Source organism: Equus quagga, chromosome 11 (assembly GCF_021613505.1).
Source record: "Equus quagga isolate Etosha38 chromosome 11, UCLA_HA_Equagga_1.0, whole genome shotgun sequence".
Classification (NCBI taxonomy): domain Eukaryota; kingdom Metazoa; phylum Chordata; class Mammalia; order Perissodactyla; family Equidae; genus Equus; species Equus quagga.
In genome coordinates this window covers 28,539,574-28,564,547 of record NC_060277.1, presented here as the reverse complement: position 1 = coordinate 28,564,547, position 24,974 = coordinate 28,539,574, and the positions used below count along the sequence as shown (strand labels likewise).

General features: G+C 37.9%; 1 protein-coding gene across 3 annotated transcripts in view; it reads right to left on the bottom strand.

The window, feature by feature from the left end:
- HACE1 (HECT domain and ankyrin repeat containing E3 ubiquitin protein ligase 1) overlaps positions 1-24,680 on the bottom strand; it is a 103,911-nt gene extending 79,231 nt beyond the window's left edge. For 2 of the 3 annotated variants that reach the window (XM_046676546.1, XM_046676548.1), the window contains exons 1-6: positions 24,383-24,680; positions 18,251-18,305; positions 16,678-16,767; positions 15,806-15,910; positions 10,274-10,349; positions 3,064-3,195 (exon numbers count right to left, since the gene is read on the bottom strand). In XM_046676546.1, coding sequence (XP_046532502.1) covers positions 3,064-3,195; positions 10,274-10,349; positions 15,806-15,910; positions 16,678-16,767; positions 18,251-18,305; positions 24,383-24,458 — 534 coding nt within the window. In that variant the 5' untranslated portion in view covers positions 24,459-24,680. The remainder of the gene's footprint in view (positions 1-3,063; positions 3,196-10,273; positions 10,350-15,805; positions 15,911-16,677; positions 16,768-18,250; positions 18,306-24,382) is intronic. The other variant, XM_046676547.1, reaches the window with a different exon arrangement.
- Positions 24,681-24,974: the final 294 nt, after the last annotated feature.

The window sequence follows — 24,974 nt, the reverse complement described above, 5'->3', positions numbered from 1 at the left end:
AACTCTGAAATGATTTTTTTAAATCAATATCCAAAGACAAAGCATAATTCTGGTATTGTACAGCTAATAACAGCTAACGTAAGGAAAGTTAAAAATTAAATTACTAAGGAGTCATGACCATTTCTTTCATCTGATCATTTTTAAATAGAAATAGAAGTAGTTCAAAATCATAGTGCTATTATGTTGCAGGACAAAAACGGTAGGAATGCATTCTTCAACCGCCCAAACCGCCTCCTTCCAACAAGAGGACGATGGGACCTTTATTTCAGTTTACCTCCAACAAAACAGATGCATCTCTATGAAACCAGGGCAAAGATTACTCGATTTCTTACTTATGACAAAAAATCATCTTTTTTCCAAATCTTTCATCTTTAAAAAAAGTAACACAAATCTGAAAAGCATTTCTTGTCATCAGATGCAAGAATATAGTACTCAATTATAAATTCTACAAAGCTTTAGAACTCTTAGCCAGTTGCTCAAAATCTTTTCAATGCACTCCTGAGATCTATCCTAAAATGAGATTAGAAGGTAGAATGTAAAGAATTTATCATATCTGCCTCTTTGATTTAAAAAGAACAGACATGCTTTTAAAAATATTTTAAAATGGAGTTTCTTTCCTCTTTATGTTTTATATTTTATTCAATAAAATAAATATAATCAAAAAGCAAGCTTTTAAGCTTAAAAATAAAATAAAATCTTGAAACCTATGTGCACGGGTATACGTCTACATGGACACAAGTCTGAAGACCTTTTCATGAATTTATGCAACAACTGGCTACTTTGAGACAAGGAAAAGGCCATTTTCACTTGCTGCTAAAATAAGTCACTAGGATACCTGACAAAGCATTTTAGACTCAGTGTTCAACTTATGGAAAGATACACAAAGGGTTAAAAAAAATCAATAATCCCTTACCCTGTAATAACTTATCATATCTCATAGCCCAGTAAATCATATCCAACTCAAGATAAAAGGATATGCTAACCCACTGAGATTTGAACATGTCCCAGAAATACATGAGTAATTATGAGATGGAGATAATATGAACACAACTATCAACACAGACTTTTACAGGTATATTCAGCCTGGAGGCTAGGAAATAGACTAATTTTTCAAGATTCCTTCTTGCCCTAATTGAAGAAAGAGTTAAGATGCATACAATAATTCAGAAAATAGTGTTAAACATTCTCTTTATTTGATCCTTGCAGATAACTATAATTGACCAACTGTAACGGGATGGGATCTCACTCACCAATACAATCAACCACAAGTCACCAGGACTTTTTGTACCTTTCCTCCTCTACTATATCTGCAAAATCTCACCCTGTGAAACTCATCACCACAGTGAAGGCAGGCTCTCTTATAAATCTTCTGAGAATACAATTCTTCAAAGGCATTTGACTATGAGGCATTCTCCCTTACTTTACCACACCTGCTTTAGGTTGTAAACCATATGGAATATATTATACTTATACTAACTACTCTTCAATAACTTCAGAAAGCAATTCTAAGTTTTTAATGCAGTCTGTAATGCCCATGCTTTGAACAAATGTTTTGTAATTCTTGCTTCTTCACTGACTCAGGCAGCTAAAATTAGCTTTTGTAGATCATTTCTAATCTGAATTCCAGTTTTTTCCTACAAAAGTTCCTGGGCAACAGGTAGGGTTTGCAATCTTAGTAAACAACACTCCACTCATCTGTTATAGCAGAGAGTGTTTACATTAAAGTAGGTGCTTTTCTGTCCTAGGAGAGCTACCAGCAGGACTCACTCACTAATATGCAACAGTTGCTTAAAATCCTGGGCCATTCAAGATTAAGACATTTCAGATAATTTTTTTTTCCACACAGAATACGTTTTAAATTCAATAGTGTTGACTCTGAGGAAGTACAAACTGATGAGAAAGAATACTGGGTTGGTTTTCAGATGACAAAAGACAAAAAAATAAAAATGAACATTGGTGTTCAGAAGAAATTCCAGGAAAGAAAAAACCAATCCTACATCCCTCCTTTTCTCCAACTCTTAATAAACATAAGACAGTGTCAATCTTGGCCTCACTATCTTAAAGAATCATGAACTGAGGTCATACCTACAGCATCTAAACATGTAGAATCCTACATCCTGAACCCAGTTTAGGAAAAAAAATTTGCAGAGATGGAAATCCAGATTCCACTTAGAAATTCTCTCAACAAAGTCTCATAGAGAGTGTGTACAAAAAAATCAATACAAACAAACAAACATTGCATCTTTGTAGCTGTTGGCGGTGATTTACATTGTCGGTTGGTTTTTGTTGTTGTTATTGTTCTGGTTAGCAAGTAAATAAGTAACATTCTATTATCAATAATGTTAAATGTGGGGGAAAAAAACCTGAAAGTAACCAGGATAGGAAATTAGAGCAAAGCAGAAATTTAACCTAAAATCTTAAGCTAACAATCTTCATATAAGGCAACAAAGTCTCCTAACAAGATAGAAAACTATTAGCAATTTCAAAAGCCAAATGTTTATATATGGCAATAACAGAAAAGGATTGCCACAAAACATATGTATGATTTTAGAAATCTAAAGTAAGAAAGAATACAACTGTCACCACTCTAGTACTTGCATCATATTCCAAGACAACAGAAAAATATGATAATCCAAGTTGAACTATTCAGGCAATGTTGGTGCTCACTTTCTTCACTATCTAATGCCAATAACTGAGGTTTAAAGGTAAAAAATAAAATACGAAAAAGTTATTTGATAAAACAGAACAGAATAAACATAACAAAATTATGTGAACATACTACATTGAAAAATGTTAGTATATTCATATGAAAATCTATGAATCAGAAATAAAACTGAAATCCAAATCACAAATATTTTAAACAGATTTAAAAGCATTATTTTCTATTCCTTTTATCCACATAGAATACATTAATCAGAAGTCCATATGATGCAGAAAATGCTACAAGATTTTGCTATGACGTTTCATGTTCCAAAATAATGCAGAGAAAAACTTTCCATGAATTCCAAGTTTTCAAAAATAAACACATGCAACTTAATTTAAAGTCCTCATGGCTGAATTTACCGTCTTGTGACCATTCTGGCAGGCCACATGCAGTGCCGTCTGCCCCATGGCGTCCTCAACGTCAACGTCACTGACGTGCTGTACAAGGTCATGGAGTAGTTCTGTCCGCCCATTCACAGCCAGCCAGTGTATCTGTGCAGCCATTTAGTTACTTAACATTTGTGCAAGAGTGTTTCATATAAAAACAGCAGATAAATAACACTATTATTTCTCAACTTTGAGCACATGCATATTAAATATTAAAATCTAAGCACATATACTTTTTTCCTATTTTTTTAACGGGGTAAAAATATGCATCAAGATGTAGGTTACACCACCATCTATTTCAAAACCAAGTGCTTCATGGTTCAAAGTAGTTAAGTATCCTAGACTTAGGATCACCAAATACTCTGCTTCTCTGATGACCCTGGACTCTATGCACAGTTTGTCTCTAGAGAAAAGATAATGGATATTTTTCCTTCCCCAGAAGCAAACAAGTTAAAAAGTAATTAACACAGTAGGTGTCATATTCTTTACTTCTGGTATTTGACCAGTAATGCATGTATCATACATAAATAATAAAATATATAGGGAAGATATAAAATATAAAACACCTATAAGTCTATCACTCAAAGATAATCAATGTTAAAACTGTGGACTATGACATTCATGTATTTTTTATTTGACCTCTTTCCATTAAAAAATCTATCATCAAACTTCTGTTTTAAAATGGCAGCCTGAACACATGCATCAGTCTACTCTTCCCCAAACACCACTGAAACGACAGAAGAGTACTTTTTCTTAAACAACAGACCATTAAGATAAAGAAAAGGAGAGAATATAGTAGCAACAAATCTTGGAAGCTGGATGCTTTTGACTTGTCAGAACAAAAAGCTGAGTCCTAAACCAGTAGTCAAGAAAGCCAAGAAGGAAGGTGATTCAGATCACAGAACTCCCCAAAGGCTTAAGAACCGGTAGTAAGAACCCTCCTCATGCAGGGGTGAGCGTGGGACTAAAAACACATCACTTGAAAGTTCATACATTAAGATTTAGCCCCTTAGATCCCCATCCTTCCCCTACTCTGCAAGGCTGATACCTGCCCCTCCCCAACCTGGCAGAGCACAAGAGGCTTCAGAGTCTCTAGATAAGAGACACCAGGGACGCTGAAGCAAGAACATCACGCTGGAAGAGAGAGACCAAGTGCATGTTTACACACTGAATACTGAAATCCCAAAGCCTTCCCCTCTACCCAGGGTCCAGAAAGCTAACATGCTCCTTGCACTTGGAAGAGCTTCCTCTGAGGAATCCGACCAGCTCAGGAGTAAATGCCAAAGAAACTACCATCGGGAAGGATCCTGAAGGCAAATGCCCAAGCAGATCACTCTACACTGAAGCCCAGTGAAAAGACCTCACACATTCAGACAGACTTTTCAGACAGCTTCTCCCTGTTCCACCAAACATTTGACAAATGCATCTAATTTGAAAGACAAAACACAAAACAAACAAAAAAGAAAAAGTAGAGAAGAAAAGGAACCATGAATATTCAAGAAAAAAACTGCAAAAGAAAAAACTATATTTAATACGCTCAGGGAGAAAACATACTGACTACATCCTCGAAACAAGAACAGGAGGGGCTGGCCCTGTGGCCGAGTGATTAAGTTCGCCCGCTCCGCTGTAGGCGGCCCAGTGTTTCGTTGGTTCGAATCCTGGGTGCGGACACGACACCGCTCATCAAACCACGCTGAGGCAGCGTCCCACATGCCACAACTAGAAGGACCCACAACAAAGAATATACAACTATGTACCAGGGGGCTTTGGGGAGAAAAAGGAAAAAATAAAATCTTTAAAAAAAAAAAAAAAAGAAACAAGAATAGGATACTATTTTTTCAAAGGGACAGGGCAAAAAAAAAAAGGGAAGAAGAACTCTTGGAAATTAATACTATGATAGTCAGGCAAACTCAAAGGAAGACTTAGAAGATAATATTAAGGAAGTCCCCCAGAAAGCACAAAAAGACAAAGAAAAGGAGAAACAAGAGAAAAGACAACAAAAAATTAAAAGGCTAGCCCAAGAGGTCCAATATTCAAATAATAGGAATTCAAAATGGAGAGAACAGGGAAAACACAAGAGTGGAAATCATCAAAGAAATAATTTCTGAAAATTTCTCATGAGAGTTTCCAGGTTGACAGAGCCTCAGTATTATCCAGCCAAATGGATAAAATTAATACAAACCAAGACATATAACCATGACATTTCAGAACTCTAAGGACAAAGTAGGTTCTGTAAGTTTCTAGAGGGAAAAAAACAGGTTTCACAAAAGCCATCAAGAATCAAAATGGCACCAAGTTTCATAGAAGACAACAAAGCAATGCTTTCAAAATTCTAAGGGAAAATGATGCCCAGCCTAGAATTTTAGTCATCTAAATTACCAATTACATAATCAGACTCAAAGACTCAAGTAATATTCAGTCATGCAAAATGTCAACAAATTTACCTCCCATGCACCCTTTCTCAGTTAACTACTAGAAAATGTGCTCCAGTAAAGTGACAGAATAGTAATTAGGAAAGACAGACACAGAACCTATATAACAAAAAAACCAAAACAAGAGAATGGCAAAAGCAATCTCCAGGAAGATGGTGAAGAGACATTCCAAACAGCTGTGAAGCAGGCCTAGAAGTCAACCGATTCAGCTTCGAGAAAACAGAAGTCTGCATAAGAGACTCCTTCAAAACTAATCAGGAAGATGAAAGGTACTGAATACATACTATGTGGATATTCACAAAGCTCAGGGAAAATCTGGTAATGAATTAATAATAAATACTCATAAAACTTAAAAAAATTTTAAAGCTGCAATATGGCAAGAAAGAGAAATAAAAGATACATAGATTGGAAAGGAAAAGATAAAACTATCTCTATTTGCAGATGAGATGATCGTCTACACAGAAAATATAACGAGCATACAAAGCCAATCCCAGAAAGTTCCATACAGTATGATTCCACTTATACAACATTCTTGAAATGACAAAATTTTAGAAATGGAGAACAGATTAGTGGTTGCCTGGGCTTAGGCTGGGAGTGAAGGGGAGGAAAGCTGTGGTTATAAAAGAATAACACAAGACATCTTTGTGGAAGCAGAAACGTTCAGAATCTTGACTGTGATAGTGGACACATGGATCCACATGGGTAATGAAACTGTACAGAACTTAATACACACACAGGTAAAACTGGATACAAGTAAACAAAATTGGGGAAATCTGAATAAGATAGGTTGTATCAACGTCAATATCCTGGCCATGGTATTATACTACAACTTTGAAAACGGTTATCACTGAGGGAAATCGGGCAAAATATACAGAGGATTTCTCTGTATTATTTCTTATAACTGCATATGAATCTACAGTTATCTCAATTTTCTTAACGCAATTATTAACTACATGAAAAGCAAATGCTGTGTAAGAAAGTAACTACAGCAAACTACTTGGCCTAATTACGAATAATTTTATACAGACAAAAAATGAAAACACTGGGGTCAGCCCCGTGGCCGAGTGGTTAAGTTCGCAAGCTCCACTGCAGGCGGCCCAGTGTTTCGTCGGTTCAAATCCTGGGCCCGGACATGGCACCACCCATCGAGCCACACTGAGGCAGCGTCCCACATGCCACAACTAGAAGGACCCACAACGAAGAATATACAACTATGTACCGGGGGGCTTCGGGGAAAAAAGGAAAAAAATAAAATCTTAAAAAAAAAAATGAAAACACTGAAAAATGATCTAACTAAAATTATGACTAGATTGAAGGCTATGAGGGAAATGTTCTTGTACAGGATGGATAATGGGAGTGGCTGAAAAAGAGAGCAATCACCTTATCTTCCAGAAAGTCAATAGGTGATGCCTAAAACTGAAAAATCAAAAGGTAGCAATATTAGCATGTTATTTAGATATAGGGAAACAAAATTTTTAAACCCATTAAAACCGTTGAGAGGAGGTGACTCCTGAGTGAGAAGTTTGGAGGCTGGGGAGGAAGGTCAAGAGAATGTTTTCTTTTAGGGGGAGGGTATCATAAGGTAGATGTATATTTATTTGAGGTATAAAGCCATATAATTTACATGCCATACAATTCATCCATTTAAAGTAAGCTGTATTTAAAGTATACAACTTACTGGTTTTTAAAGTATATTCACAGACTTGTGCAATCATCACCACGACCAATTTTAGAACATTTCATTTCCCCAAAAAGAAACCCTGCACCCATTAGCAGTCACTGCCCATTTCCTCCATTTCTTCCAGACAGATAAGGCAAAGATCTCACCCTGACTCTGCCACCTGGGTAAAGTAAGTCATCACTGCCTTCAGTAGTTCTTATGGATGTTCTTTTGCTTTGTTCTCATAGAACTCTCTGTTAGAGGCAATGAATTCTTTGACAGTAGTTGGGGGATGGTATAGGCACGTTAACAAATATTCCATCACTCTTACTGTCTCACTTTGATAATTCTGAGTTCAGAACAAATCAACTCAAGTCTAAATACCTCACCCCTACCAGCAATATAAATAAGGCAGGGAAAAGTCTACAAAGCCCTGAGCTTATGGTTTATGGTGCTGAATGATGGAGCCTTGGCAGACACCAACATTTGGAATTGTTCTTTTGTTTGGCTCTATCCCCACCTCATCCTTGACAATGCACCTTGGCAACATTCAGGATGGGTAAGCATAGAATATACTTTATTGAAAAAAAGTGGAAGAGTGACTTTGAAGGTGAAGAGAATTACATGCTTTAAGTCTTTGCCAACCACTTCCATAGAGCTAGAACTCTCTTCCCGACTCCCACTGCCAACCCTACAACCACCACTTCCACCAGTCTAACTTCTATTTGACCCTTTGGCCTCAGCCCATGTGATGCTTCCCTAGGATGCCTCCTCCAATGCCCGAGGTGAGGATGGGTCCCCTCCTATGACTTGGATAGCATCTCCGGCTCCTATGTTGACATTCATTACACTGTGTCACCACTGCCTGAAGACTTTCCTGTCTCCTTTGGAAGTTTGGGGACAAGAAGGATCAGATCAGCCATATTCACTGCTCTATCACCACACCAGTGAAGTGCCTAGCACATAGTAGGTATTCAAGAAATTCCTGTTGAAAGAACAAATGAATGAAGAAACATGAGGAGTCCTTTGTGAGGGTGACCAGTCTAGAAAGCATGCAGTCAACCGTTCTCTCCTTTTGTGAGAAAAATCCTGGGACTCTTGGCTCCCCATTGAAGGTCTCTTCCATCTCAGAAGCCCCTGGCTTTACTGTCCCACGTATTTGGTGGCAACTGTTCAGTTCTGCAGCAACACATTTTCACCATCTCATCTTGCTTCAGCTGATGGGGTCAATGGGCCCGGCTGTTGAATTCATTTCCACTATGGTGGTCTGGGACTAGGTAGAAACAAATCTGGGGGCCAGAACAGTTTCCAAGAGGAGGAGGCACATCACACCATTCACAGCCCCAGGAGAGAACATCAAGGTCGGTCCCAGGCAGGAGTGTAGAGACTGTTCTATAATAAGCCTGACAGAATAATTTCACTCTTCAAATATATGCATGGATAATTTTTCAAAGAAAAATTTGATTTTTAAAAATTTTCTACTCCACTTCCCTTAAAGTTCAAGAGTGAAGGGGAGAAATTAGCAGATACAAACTTACGTGATTAAACATATTATGTTAATATTGGACATTTTTTTTTTCTGCTTTATCTCCCCAAATCCCCCCAGTACATAGGTGTCTATCTTAGTTGCAGGTACTTCTAGTTGTGGCATGTGGGACGCCACCTCAACATGCCATGTCCGCGCCCCAGATCCGAACCAGCAAAACCCTGGGCTGCTGCAGCATAGCGCATGAACTTAACCACTCAGCCACGGGGCCAGCCTCAATATTAGACATCTTATCTTGCCTATGCCAGATAATGTCCTAAGGATAAGCTTTGTCAATTTCATAGTTTAATAACCCTCTATGGTACCTACAATATCACTAAGCATCTTGTAGATACTCAGAATACAGTTTTTCTTTACAGAGTAGATGGTGCTATATTGCTAATATATAAGAAAAATCAGGATTATCACAGAAATTGTGGATTCCATATAATAATCATGATTGAGCTTTTTCTTTAATAAGTCATTCACAAAATAATTCAAATCTTAGGGAAGCTGTTTTTAATGCCCCAGCCCCCTACCTCACCAAAAAGAATTTAATCAGAAAGGCCTCAAAAACTGGCATGGCACATAAATACTCAATATTCTTTAGTCAAAAGATAAAAGATTAAATATCTACAAATACTACCAAAGGAAGGCAAAAAAATTTTTTCAGCTTTATTGAGGTATAACTGACAAATAAAATTATAAGATTTTTAAAGTGTACAATGTGATGATTTGATATACATTGTAAAAGGACTCCCATCATCTAGTCAATTAATACATCCATCACCTCACATACAGGAAGATAAAATTTAACGTCTTCTGTCATGACTTCAAAATAATTTCTCAATAATCACATAATTCTATTTTATCTCTACTTTTGTAATAAATAATGCTCCACTAAATAATGACAATTTGATTAACGTTTCTGGATTTCAACAATCTGTTCAGAAATATCCCACACTACCTCCCTATAATATCTATGTAGATGAAAAATACATTAACTTTTTTTGAAAAGAAAGTCATATGGCAAAATGAATAAAAATACTAGTTTTGAGTAAGATATAACAAGTCTGAAAGGATACAGGCCAAAATATTAACAGTGATTATCTCTGAGTGCAGAAACACAGGTGAGTCATCACTCCCTTCATTCCTTTCTTTTCCTTTCTGCCTAGCCATCCAATTTTCCTACAATGTACACATGAAAAGCATTTAAAAGGACATAATGAAAAACAGCTCTCCTATAATGAACTCGTAACACACCCTAGCAGAGATGCTCCTAAGAAGTCTCTTGAAAGTCAGTGACAAAAGCTAAGGGAATAAGACTTCAAAATAAATGAAAGGTCATAAACTTAAAAAGGAGGAGAAAGGAGCAATGTGGTGAACCGTAACTTCCCCTAATAAAATAGAGCTGAGAACTCTATCTCAAACCATTCTGCATCTTCTTAATTATCACAAAGAAGTAACTTGCAGAAACACTTGTACTACACTTTACATTACTATCACCTTCAATACTAATTTCTAAAACGTATTTTAAAAATCTCAGATAAAATTCTTAGCACTTACTGCTGTAAGGCCTTCATTATTACAAATGTTGACATCAGCACTGTATTCTAATAATTTACTCATGCATTTCTTCTGCCTGAAAAAGAAAAAGAGACAGTCACGGATAACTGGTCCCAGAAAAATAAACAAATGACAATTATTTTACTGAAATATTAAGTACACTCAACATTAGTCGATGGCAAGTATCAATGTATATCTGCAATATTTAAATAAACACTATAACATTTGAAATAGAATACAAAATTGTTTCTATGACTCAAAGATAATAGGATAAAGAAAAGGCACAATGAGGTTTCCATGTCATTGGGACAAATTCATCATTCAAAATTCTGAGAACTTTCTAGCATTGACTGAATATCTGGAACAGCAATCTTCACTAGAAATATAAGACAATGTAAGTCCAATGGAAGGGGAATGGATATAGCAAAACGATGCCTCAATGTTGTATCCTACATCCAGATTGCAAAATATTTAAAAGTTAATACTAAGATGAGTTACAAAAACATAACCACAAAATTAATAAAATTCATGTCTATGCATCCCCCCACTCATTTTTTTCCGATTATTTGTACTATGGTAAAATACACATAACATAAAATTTATCATCTTAACCAATTTTATGTGTACAGTTTAGTCATATTAAGTATATTCATACTGTTGTGCAACCATCACCACCACCTATCTCACGAACTCTTCATCTTGCAAAACTGAAACTCCATACCCATTAAACAGTAATTCCCAATTCCCTCTCCCCTTAGCCCCTGGAAACCACCATTCTACTTTCTGTCTCTACAATTTGGCCTTATCTAAGTACCTCATAAAAGTGGAATCATACAGTGTTTGTCTTTTTTGTAACTAGCTTCTTTCACCTGGCATAATGTCCTCAAGGTTCATCCACACTGTCGCATATACATCAGAATTTCCTTCCTTTTTAAGGCTGAATACTATTTCATTGTATGTATATACCACATTTTGCATACCCATTCATCGCCATTGGACAGTTAGGTTGATTTCATTTTAGCTGCTGTGAATAAGGCTGCTATGAACATGGGTGTACAAATATTTTTCAAGACCCTGCTTTCTACTTTATTGGGTATATATCCAGAAGTGGGACGGCTGGATCATACGGTTACTCCACTTGTAATTTCTTGAGGAACTGCCCAAACTGTTTTTCAGAGCATCTGTGCCACTTTACATTCCTACCAGCAAAGCACAAGGATTCCAATTTCTCCACATCCTCATCATCACTTATTTCGTTCTGGTTTTTTGATAGCCATACTAATAAGTGTGAGTTGGTATCTCACTGAAGTTCTGATTTGCATTTCCCTAAAGATGAGTGATACTAAACATCTTTTCACGTTCCTATTAGCCATTTTCATCTCTTCTTTGGAGAAATGTCTATTCAAGTCCTTTGTCCCCTTTTAAATTGCCTACCCATTTCATTTTGCTGACAATGTTTCCCCTTAGCTTGATCCATTCCTAGTCACTATTCAATATTCATCTCAATTTTCCCCTCATTAAATAATAAAATGAAAACTCACAGTTTGAAAACTGCAAATGATATACACACACAATACACATTTAAAATACATGCTGGACTATGCTCAGTACTGAATTAAGGCAATACAATCCACAGCATGAAGAGGTTTATGATCTAGTTAAGTAAACAGTTATACATATAAAATATAAAATAGTGTACATGTAATAATATATTATGCATATGTTATATAATATAGTATGTATATATAGTATTAATATATACAAGTATACTACATACATAGTATACGATATAGAGTACATAGTACGTATAGTATATACGTGTATATATTACTCCTTACTCAATTAGATCATAAATTTCTTCACACCATGAATTATATCACTTTTCTTTAACCAACTCAGTACTAAGCATAGGTAGGTGCTCTCAGTAAAACTCAACAAAACTTTATTGATTATTAAATTATCAATCATATAAGTCAATAGCTAAAGTTTTCATTGACTGAATAAGCCTTTCAAAAGAAAAGAGAACTATGGCCCAGCCCCAGTGTCCTAGGGGTTAAATTCAGCGTGCTACACTTCAGTGGGCCAATTTTGGTTCCCAGGCATGGACGTACACTGCTCTGTTAGCCACCATGTTGTGCTGGCAGCCCACATACTAAAAAATAGAGGAAGACTGGCATGGATATTAGCTCAGAGTGAATCTTCCTCAGCAAAAAAAGAAAACTAACAAATTACTTTTCTTGGTTTGATTTTGGGATCAGAAATAAAGTTAAATATCATTTAAAATCAGCATTATAACCGAAGAAATTAAAGCTCTCAGCAAACTTGTAAGTCCAAACATTTACAAAGTTCCTTCATCTAACACATTGTTATAAAAATCTTAGGAAATAAATCTTCAATAATCTTGAGACAACAGACCAGACTGTCCTATTAAAATGAACATGTTGTTTAAAACGTTTGTGTGTGTGTGTGTCTGTAACCATATTGCTGGATTTCTAAAACCTACTCAAAAGCCTGCCATGGACCACTGGCCTATTACCAAAATAAACACTTAGGTGGGAATGAGCCAAAGAAACAGTCCCAAAGAAGTGTTTAGGGTAAGAGCTGCTGAAGAAAAGCAGCATCCATAATGTTGCCCCACACACCCAAAATGAACTGCAAACGGTACAGGACAATATGAGAGAAATATATCCTCTTTTTCTTACCTAACAGTCATTATTCCTATTTTCCAGAACCTGAGTAAATCAAAACAACCCAATAAGTGAGCACCTATTTTGCTAAGAATTGGAGCTAAAATATTAACTAATACACGGGCTCTGCCCTTTATGAGCTCACAATCTAGCCGAAAAAATCAGGTTTCAAATCTGACCAATATGCAACCTAAGGATACACAGTAACTCTGAAGTCTTCCCTTTTCAACATTCTCATGCAATTGTAACCAATGCTGGATCCTCCCGTACAGGAAGCAAGTATTTTCCTGCCCAGATACTGCAACAATTATAGGAAGCTTACGGTAACCCAAATGACACAGGGACCAGTCATCCAAGTGCTTTGTGGCAGCTTAATGGGTCTTCTACTGGAAAGGAAGGCAATTCAGTACTAATGCTCCCAGCATTAACGGGTCAAGAGAGAAATGATAAAGCAGGCCAAGAGAAATACACTACCCATCTGACAATGATAGCGAGGGAACAAAACAAAAAACTAACCCCCCAAAAAACAGATGGAACAGCAAAAGGGGCAGAATTCCCCTGACTTCTGCTCCAGTCTAGACAAACTGGAACGCATAGAGAAATTACAGTAAGAAGCTATTTCTGAAAACATTAGTGGCTACAGAAGTAACAAGTACTCAAGTCACTCAGCAAACATTTACTGAGCACCTCTAAGTTGGACAGAACATCCATTTAACAAATAATAAAAACCAAAATAGTTAAGAATTGAGTATCAAAAGTAATATTTACAGAAACAGAAAGGCATCCAAATTAGATGTTATGTGAGGCTTATGAACTACTCTTATTCCTTTTCTCTTCATTGACTTGCCACGTGAATCACGTAATATCTGTCATATTTCTTTACCTTTAAGATGTAATTGCCTCCAACCTAAATGATCTCACCAAAATATAAAAAGATAAATATATGAGATGATGGTGACAGATGTGTTTCTAACTAGATGAGAGGAAATTTTTCATAATGTATATGGATATCAAATCATCATGCCATACACTTTAAATATCTTACAATTTTATTTGTCAATTATACCTCAAGAGAGCCAGAAAAAAAAGGTAATCGGGGCTGGCCCAGTGGTGTGGCAGTTAAGTTCACACATTTCACTTGAGCGGCCTGGGATTCAGTGGTTTGGATCCCAGGCACAGACATATACACCGCTTATCAAGCCACGCTGTGGCAGGCATCCCACATGCAAGATCGAGGAAGATGGGCACAGATGTTAGCTCAGGGCCAATCTTCCTTGGCACAAAGGGGAGGACTGATGGCGGATGTTCACTCAGGGCTAATCTTCCTCAAAAAAAAAACTCTAATGTCTCCTAAATGACTAAGTCTGTTGCTAAATGGCAGTAGATATTTTATCTCTGCTGTGCACCATCTGTCCTTTCATTTACAGTTGCTGAGACAGAATACTGAGATATTTTTCTATGTAACTTTTTCAAAGAGCTTTGTCACTGCCCTACAAACACTTGGGATAATGTATCTAGACCTGAGATCAATTCAGCAAGGAAATGAACCATCTACTCTATGACCTTGGGTGTGACACACTACAACATACCTGATGTGGCCAATTACTACAAAAACAATTGTTTAATCAGCACATTGCTACCTATTAGAACAGTGGACAACTAAACTGGGTCACGTGGTAAATCAGGAAGTGGGGCAGACCACAGACAGTCAAAGGACCACGTCTTCCCCTGTGCAACCTGGACGTCACTATGGTGTTCCATTTTTCGGTTCCACTTTAATCCTTAAATGCAATAATTTGGCCTCAGATTGACACAATGGACAATTTTAGCTCCATGTCCATCTCTCTTAGGCTGCCACCTCTACTACCTAGAATCCCAGTTTAAAACAGGAAACAAAAGTATTTTCAAGAGTAATCAAAAGAAGAGACACAGAATATACATTCATAGAGAAGTTTTATAGCATTCAAAAATTATGTTCCTCAAGCCCTAAATCAAAACTACTTACTTTCATTTTAAACCTAATTCCAACCACTTTGGTCTGGTTTCTCATTCCAACAGAATTTTAAGAAATGAAAAAACAGTGGTAGAGGTAGACACAGAGATGTGACATCTGAAATTCTTGACCAAAAAAGGAAAAACCCATGAAGAGTATAGTAGAGTTTAAAATAGCACAGAAAAACATAATGATGTTCATAATGATGACCGGAGTTATCAGGAAGAGGCAAAAACATATGCCCATTTTGAAAATACTGCTTTTCTAACAGGAAAAAACTTACTTAATAAAAAAACTTTAACGGAGGGCTAGAAAGCACATTATTTATTTAGAAAACTTTTTGTTATAGTTAAAATGAAAAATAGTTTGAGACAGAAAGGAGAAAGCGGCCCTTATCTAGAAAGTTCACTCTAGTACAGCGTGTTCTCAAATCATTACACATACGCTGAGCATACTACATTTGCTCTGTCTTTAATTCCATTAATAAAATCAACTCAACAAACAATTTGGAAAAATAAGCCATGGAGTTACATGTGGCCAAAGATTAGCAAGACAAACACCACCAAAACAAGGAAGTGAAAATTACACTTTTCAGAAAATACAATGTCGTTATAATACAAGTAAAACTGAACTTTGACAAATATATTTTCAAGAAGGAAAATACCAGCAAACAATTTAATAAATTAAATATGCTAGTTATTTAAAAGTTGTATATAACAACCCAAGAGCCTCTTCCCAAGGCAAATATTGGGTGACAAAAAAAAAATCACCAAATCAAGGTAGAGTGCCTTGAATACTGTTAGTCATATCTGATAACACAACTTAAGCTACGTAAGGACACAAAATACTTACCCATTTCTAGCTGCCAAATGCAGGGGCGTACAGCCTGAGATATCTTGATAGTTTGGATTTGCTCCTTTCTTCAACAGCAGAACCAAGCATTCCACCGATCCACAGCTAAAACAATATGAAAAACAGTTCAGATACATTCAGAAAACAGCCACAGCTGACAAAGCTTAAATAAAGAACAAAAATTTCTATTAAACACATTGTTTTTGAAGTTCATTTTGATTTTACTACACTTTGATTTAACTTGTCACAAACAGTAAATATCCTTTACTTTCAAAATGGCACATTCTACGATGAAAGCTATGAAGTATGTGAGAACTTCAAATAAAGCGAAATCAAGTATTAGTACACAAAAGAAACCATAGAGCAGTCTCAACTTTTTGGCCTTCCAGAAGTTAAATTTACTATGAAAAATTAATTTTGACACATCTACCTAAATCCTGAAAGGAGGCCAGATATCAACTAATTCATTGATTACACCCTGGAAGATTGTGGATAAAAACCATTCTCAAACCTAAGCAAAAAATATAAACACAATGACTTCACATGCAGTTGGTACATAAAATCTCGTAATGGTAGAATAAAAGGAAAATTCAATGACTGTACCCTCTTAAGTACATCCAGTAAACACAATCCCCATGCCTAACCTCCTCTGATGAGATCTAGAATCCACCAAGACAGTAGATATGTGACTTGAGTCCAATCTCAAGGTTAACAATCTATCTATAAAGAAGGCAAGCATAGCACACTAAGCCCTGAACAGAATAAAGCGTCTGTTCTCATGTCTCCCAGAACTACTGTGCGACAACACTGAGTCAAAGCTTCCTGATCATTACTCTAGACCAGACTTTAATCCAAAATATCTTCAGTCTTACTTCGCTGCAATGTGAAGCAAGCTTCTTTTCACACGTCCAAATGCATAATTGACATCAAACTTTGAATTTGATAGTAGTTCAGAAACAGACCTACACCAAGAGAATTAAAAGACAAGTCATCACACTAAAGAGATGGTTTTTAAAAACAATACGGGGCCAGCCTGGTGGTAAAGTGGTTAAGTTCGCGTGCTCCACTTCAGTGGCCCAGGGTTCACCAGTTCAGATCCTGGGCATGGACCTAAGCAGTACTTATCAAGCCATGCTGTGGCAGGCGTCCCACACACAAAGTAGAGGAAGATGGGCATGGATGTTAGCTCAGGGCCAATCTCCCTCAGGAAAAAGAGGAGGATTGGCCGCAGATGTTAGCTCAGGGCTAATCTTCCTCAAACAAACAAACAAAATAACTCAAGTTAAAAGCTCTTTAATTACTCTTACCAATTATTAAGAAGGTTCTGTCCCACGTCAACCTAAAATCAAGGCACTATTCTCTTAAGTGTAGCATGGTAGCCAGCACAGCATCATCCCAAAACTGACTGCCCTGACCTATAAACTAGGGCTGAAGGTTTCCTGGTCTGCCGCTATGGCTGTGTGGCCTGCTCTCAGGACACCTAAGTTGGCTTCAGCTCTCCCTAGATTCTTGAGAAACAAAGACAGTAGGGCTGGCTGCTCCCCTTGTAGGAAGTTGAGCCTATCTATATTACTTTTGGCCAAATAAGAAAAATCAGACAAAAACATGTTTTAGTTATACCAGACAGGAAGTTTCAAGCAAAAAATCATTTATATTTTAAACTTGTTTCAAAATAGTTTCTCTTCACTTTCTTCTCATTATAGCAAACTACCCAATGGCTAACCACAGCAGAGCTGTCTGCTGCGGGGTAAACGTCTCATCACATAGCCAGATAACTGTATCTCACATGTGCCCTGCAAAAAGAGTATCACCACTACATCAATAAAAAGAACATCCATGGAATGGAACACTACGGAAATCAGTTGTCCTTCAGCCCTAACCTCTTGCTACTAAAGATCAGTAGTGACCTCCAGCAGAAATCATCACAATGTTTTTTTCACTGTCAGAGACCAATCAAATATTTGACTTAATATCTGCCTATTCATTTAGAAAATCTCTTACCATAGAATGTTACGGTTGATATAGATCTTGAGAAATCTTTTTTTTTTTTTAGATTTTTTATTTTTTCCCCTTTTTCTCCCCAAAGCCCCCTGGTACATAGTTGTATATTCTTCGTTGTGGGTTCTTCTAGTTGTGGCATGTGGGACGCTGCCTCAGCGTGGTTTGACAAGCAGTGCCATGTCCGTGCCCAGGATTCGAACCAACAAAACACTGGGCTGCCTGCAGCGGAGCACGCAAACTTAACCACTCGGCCACGGGGCCAGCCCCCAGGAAATCTTATTTCTTATTTCACAGGCAGAAAAGTATTAACAGAGGCTAAATAGGGCAACATCTACATACAAATTGTGTGTGTGTGTGTGTGTATGTGTGTGTGTGGCTGTACACACAAAATTCAGGAAAGTTTCTACTTCTCAAAAAGTGTAAATTTGTGAAATAGGCACTCACCTGTGTTGATCAGCCATGACCATTGGCATTAATGTATAAACAGCAGTTTCATTATCTGAGTAAAAAAAAAAAACAGAAACAGAATTATCTCCTTACTTTTTCCAAAGGGTGATACTTAAGACTACTTTAGAGTTTTATTAGCTCTACATAAAAAGCAAGAAGAAGACATGGAAGAACGTTAAGGATAGTACAGAATACCAGACGTACTGCAAAATTTACAACAATGCAGAATTTCTTATCCCTTCTAATGCTCGTCCTCTGTACACTGTCACAAAAGTACTTAGCTTCTGGATTTGAGGGGGAAATTACAAACCAAATATTTTCTGTACCTTTAACAGCTGAAATTTCTTTTGCTTTCAAAGAGGTGTTTAATGACTTTGTTTTATCATACTTATATTTAGTTTGCAGGAATTTTAAGTATATATGAATATTAAAGTTATATGAGCTAAAACAATTTTAAAACATTAAATATACACCATACCTGCTCCCTACCAATACTATAATAAAAGAAATTATTTTAGAAGCTTTTATGAAACAGCATTAAAGACTTACTTTTACTTATTACTTTACACTATTAACATTTTCATTTATATCTTTTATAGAATAAAGTCACAGAAACCTGGTCCAAAAAAAAAAGATTAAAAGTCAACAACATCTGGGGCCAGCCCAGTGGCACAGCGGTTAAGTGCGCATGTTCCACTTCAGCAGCCCGGGGTTCGCCAGTTTGGATCCCAGGTGCAGATGTGGCACTGCTTGGCACACCATGCTGTGGTAGGCATCCCACATATAAAGTAGAGGATGGGTATGGATGTTAGCTCAGGGCCCTCCTCTTCCTCAGCAAAAAGAGGAGGATTGGCAGCAGTTAGCTCAGGGCTAATCTTCCTCCAAAAAAAAAATAGTCAACAACATCTATGATGCCATATTATATACTTATGTAAATTTCAGCTCGTGTTTGAATTTATTTTTATATATTACTAATGGTCATTCCTCAATTCAATGCATTTTAGAGGTTTATGATTTTTAATAAGTTATTTACAGAGAAGTAACCTTGACAACTCCCATTCAGCCCTCAGAAAGTTAATACCAATGCTAAAATTAATGAGCTAAAGTTTGAGGAGAAAAAGGATATTTGCATAGTATCAAAGTATCTCCCCAAAATTTTGATTAGTTACAAAGGAAAAATGGTAAATTTACGGTAAAGAACCCAGCAGACACCACCTTAATCAACTGATAAAGGGTAACATCACCAGAAATAACACATATCCATAGCATGTAGCCCCTGATATGGTCCACTGAGAAGGGCACACCACTTTTGTAGTATTCTTGCCAAAAATACATAGTTTTAGTCTAATTATGAGAAAACATCAGATAAATCCAAATTACAGGGAATTCCACAAAACGGCTGATCAATCCTCTTAAAAAGTCTCAAGGCCATTAAAGATAAGGAAAGACTGAAGAACTATCACAATTTGGAGGAGGCTAAGAAAACACAACAACTAAATGCAATATGGTATCCTGGACTGGATCCTAGAGGAGAAAAGGGACATAGTGAGAAAACTGATGAAATCCGAATAGAGTCTGCAATGTGGTTAATAGTATTACACCCATGTTTATCCCTTAGTTCTGATAACTGCACTAGGGTTGTACAAGATATGAACGTTAGGAGAAGCTGGGAGAAGGGTGTATGGGAACTCTGTACTATTTATGCAACTTTTCTACAAGTCCAAAATTACTTAAAAAAGTAAAAAAAAAAAAAAGAAAAAGATGCGGAACTGTTATCATTAAAAGAGTTTTAAGAGATGAATCAACTAAATATAACGTGGACTTTGTCTGGATACTGATTCAAACAAACCAACTGTAAGAAGCTATTTTTGAGAGGGGGAAAACTGAATATGGACTGAGTATTTGATGACAAAAAATTATTGTTAGTTGTGTTGGCTCTAATGGTGGTATTATGATTACGTTTGAAAAAATATATATTTAGAAATATTGGGGATGGCCCCACAACATAGTGGTTGAGTTCGGCATGCTCCGCTTTAGAGGCCCAGGTTCACAGGTTCAGATCCTGGGAGCAGAACTACACCACCTGTTTGCCATGCTGTGGCGGTGACCCACAAGCAAAATTGAGGAAGACTGGCACAGATGTTAGCTCAGGGCCAATCTTCCTCAAGCAAAAAAGGAGGAAGACTAGCAACAGATGTTAGCTCAGCACAACTCTTTCTCAGCAAGAAAAAAAAAATAAAAGAAATACACTGAAGTATTTAGAGGAGAGAAGAAACAAGTTATTACCATTTCTTCACGTTTTTTCATTATTTTACTATTTGTGAGTATATACACAAAAAGCAATTTAGTCCTAGTCAATATTCACAAGTTTAGTATGCAGATGCAACAAAATTCTTTCACTATAACATAGAAAAATAAAATAATACCAAGGAATCCTATTAGTAATAGCCAACGTGTTTTAAATCGTGATCTTAAAGGCACTGTTCTAAACACTTTACACACAGCATTTCTTTTATCCTCATAGCCATCTTATGAACTAGGCACTATTATCCCCATTTTACAACAGAGAAAACTGAAGCACTAACAAGCTGTGTGGTGGTGGCATTAAAGGGCTAAGTGGAATTCTAACCTGACTGACTGCAGAGCCCCAACAATAAAAATCCTACAGTGCATCCAGTATACATTACATAGCATAATCAAAAGGTCCACAATATTTAATATGTGCAATACTCTCTAATTTGTTTTATTCTCTTCTATTTCATTTTTTTAAATGCTGACTGCAACCACTAAACTGTTCTCATTAACCACCAGTGAGTCACCACTAGGCATTGAAACACACTGCTTTCAGCCTCCCTGGGCACGGCAACATTCTTTATCCCTCATATAATACACACCCCAATAAAAATCCGAACATCTAAACCATGATAATTTCAATTAAGTCACCTTATAGTAAATAAAGTCATAAACAAGAAATGCCCTTATTTGTGAATGTAAACTTATAAATCAAGACAGTACGTAATTTTAAGTGAGCATGAGTGAGCATCATAAGGTTTGCCTGGGTTTTACGTATAGGGTGTTTATTAAGATAAAATTAGATGTGGATCTTACTTTTTAAGTCACATCTAACCTTATAAATATATAGCTCACCTACACTGAAAGGTATGAAGAAACAAATATAGCCACAGCCACGGTGCTAGACGGAGACTATCCAGGAAACGCTATACTAAGAAGGAACAGAATAAAACTTGTCATGAGGGGCTTCCTTCTCCACACTCATGAAGATACCTTGAGGAAGGCATATAATTAAAGTTTTTAGAGTGATAAGAAAAGTTTACTCTCTCACTTTATCAGATATGTTGGCCATTTTTATTAATAGATAATAAAATTTTATTAATAGATAAAAGTTTCAGAACTCAACAACTACAAGGAAAACCTTAAAAAACAGGGAGCTCAGACTCATGGAAGCGATTTTGGAAACATTCATGATTATCCTAAATCAAGATTCAAATATATGCTAAAATGGGCTCACGTCCTATTATTCTATTAAACAAACTACATTCATTGTAAATGCAGTAGTTTGAGAGTATTTTTTCCACATAAGTAAACAACGTAAACCAACTTTGTAAAGTCCACCGAGAATGCATCTCCCTAAGGTAATTTCTTTCCCCTCCTTCCTCCCTCCCAAGAATATCCCTGTCAGCCCTGCCCAGGATGAGTCAACAGGCCACACTCATTACTTCGTGGTAATACTCAGCTTTTCATCATCCCAAGGAAACATAAATGTGACCACCCAGTATCTCACTCGGTACATCAAATATCTGCAGTTTAATCCTACGCAACAAACTTGATTTTAGAGTAATGAACTTGAGTAAAAGCTCATTAAAAACATCCCAACCTTAATAATTTCTTTCAATTAGATCATTATGAATCACTGAATTCTAAGGCAGAATAAATATCTGATTATTTCCTAAATTTAGAGAAATCTCAGAACTTCTGCTTAGCCCTTAAAACGCAAGTACAACAATCTGGATTTTCATAATTAGAATATAATATATTTATACACACACACGTACATACTCGAAAGAGCCCATCAGAGAATTCAAAAAGATTCATCAGAACTTAGGGACAGAGATAAATTAAAGGAACAAGATGAGCAAACTTATTATAATCAAAGAAAAAGAAATGTAAGCAAGACACTACTTGGCCTACTAACATGAGAAAAAGTTTTATTTTCAATCACTCTAGTTTCCAGGGGTTCTCAGACTGTTGGTGGAACTTTCCAAAGAGTAAGCTGAGAGGTGGATACTCAGAGCCTTAAAAATGCTGATCTAATTAGATCTATAATTCTCCCATGTGTTAATCCTGAGGAAATATTTATAAAGGCAGACTGAGACTTCAAAGAGTACAATCGTGCTCCTCATAAAATCTACTACAAAAACAAAAATTAGACTGAACATTTGTTGCATGTATCCTATGAAATCCTACAAAGTCATGCATATTTAAAGATATAAAAAACGTGACATGTTTTCTAAAAGCAAAATAAAAGACTATATTTAGTATGATCTTAATCTGGTAGAGAAAGAAATAATAGAAGGAAATAAAGAAAATACTAACATTGTTTATTTCTGGGTGGCGGAATAACAGATTTTTTTATTTTCCTTTTCAAAATTTTCTACAATGAAAATATATTACTTTCAAAACCAGGAAACATTATCAAAGTCTTCTAAATAGCATTTATTTAAAAAAATGAGATTTAAACTAAGCAATACAAATTGCTGTGTCAATGAAACTATACAAGCAGTCTTCTTCATCAACGTATACCAATAATTTGACTGTGGAAAATGACCACAGAAATATGAATCCATTTCTTAAGTAAGAAATGGATTCAAAGGTGGAAGTTGGAAGGAAAGAGAAAGAAAGCTGAAGCTGCAAATCTAGTTATTAAAATCAGGATTATTTTCAGTTTACTTCATACTAGCAAAGTACCAAGCACAAAAATGTTTTTGAGAAACAGTCACCACAAACCATCCGTATTCTGAGTCATAAGTAGAGACCAGGGAAAATTTCTCCAAGAGAATTACCCCCAAAGTCCCCATTTCCACATTTCTTTGATAGCTCTCTCCCAAGGTCCCCCTCCCTTCCCTAACAAATCACCTCTCTAGCAGAAATTCAAAGAAAGTTTTGGAAAAAATGAAATAAGATAAACACACACCATGTATTTTTTAAAAACTCACCAGCCATAAGCCCCTTAGCCCTTCTCTCACTTGGGCATACAGAACCAAAAGCCTCTTAGGGGCAGCATGCGATCTCTCACTGTCACTAAAACGTCTGATTTCATGAGGCTGCTAAGAAAACGCTTTCTTTCTGACCTTCTTTATTACCAGTGTTTTACCCGTCCTGAGGGAACCCTGGCACACTAAACTAAAATTGCTGAACCACAGGGATCACGCCTTATTCCTCTTTGTAGAAGCTCCCCAGCCCCACTGACGTCTGATGAATAAATGAAGAGCGCAGGCATGCATTTTAAAGTGTATATACGCATACACACAGCACTTTAAGAGTACAGGTTGGTTTCATTGACATCCTTTTATTTATCTGTTCATTGTCAAAATACAATGGTGCTCCACATTTTCGAAAACAAAAGCTGCTTAACCCGCACCCCTCCCCCATCCCCACCTGCAGCTTAAAGCAAACACTACTGTTTTTGAAGCACCTCTCTAGCCCCAGCAAGCAGCGTTTGTAAAACGGCCCACAACTGGAACGTTTTCTGAATCCAGGGTTCCGCCATCTGGCTGATATTTCTGCCCCTTCGCCAAAAACCCTTGATGGACAGTCGGGAGAGACTTCGGTCTGTCCTGCTTCTTCCCGCAGCAGGACCGCACTGCCCGGGCCCCTCCCGCAAACTCCCACCTGTCCGGTCTGGAGAGACGAGCGAGGGGTGGCCGGGGCTCCCGCCCAGCCGCCCAGCCCCCCAGCCCCCCAGCCCCCCAGCCCCGGGGAAGGAAAGTCAACGTGGGCGTTTGCTCAGCTTTCGGTTCGTTTTCCCAGCGGACCTCACCGCGGCCGGAGGAAGCCCCGCCCTCGCCCCGCCGGCCGCCCCGGCGCCCCCAGCGCCGCGGCCCCGCTCACCGTCCGGCAGCTCCACGGTGCGCGCGCGGCGCAGCGAGCGCGTCAGGCGATTGAGCTGCTCCATCGCTCTCTCCATCCTCGGCGCGCCCTCCGCGCTGTCCCCGCCGCGCCGGCGGCCTCCGCGCCAGCGCCCTACATCCCGCCCCGGGCCCGTCCTGCGGCCGGAGGCGCTGGCTCGCCCCAGCCAGCGCCCGGGGCTGCGGGGCCGCTCGGGACTGCGTCCTCCGTCCTGGGGCTGGGGACTGCCGGACCGACCACCGAGCAGACACCCGCCGCCGCCGAAGCTGCCGCCGAAGCTGCCGCCGAAGCTGGCGCCCTTCCTGCCTCCGCCACCGCTTCCCTCCCGGACTCGCACGGCCTTCTGGGAACTGTAGTTCCGAGGCGGCCGAGCCGCGCGCCCTGGGCGGAGCCACGCTGGGTGCGCCTTTGGCTCCGCGCCCCAGCAGCGCAGACGCCGGGGTAGGGCGCTGTGTGCTGAAAGCAACGAAGTAAGACTGAACGTACACCGAAGTTCCAGAGAGACTTCCTGGGTGTCCCCACGCCCCCTCCTGCTGCCCTCCAAAGTTGTACGGGGGCAGCTTTCTGCAATTCT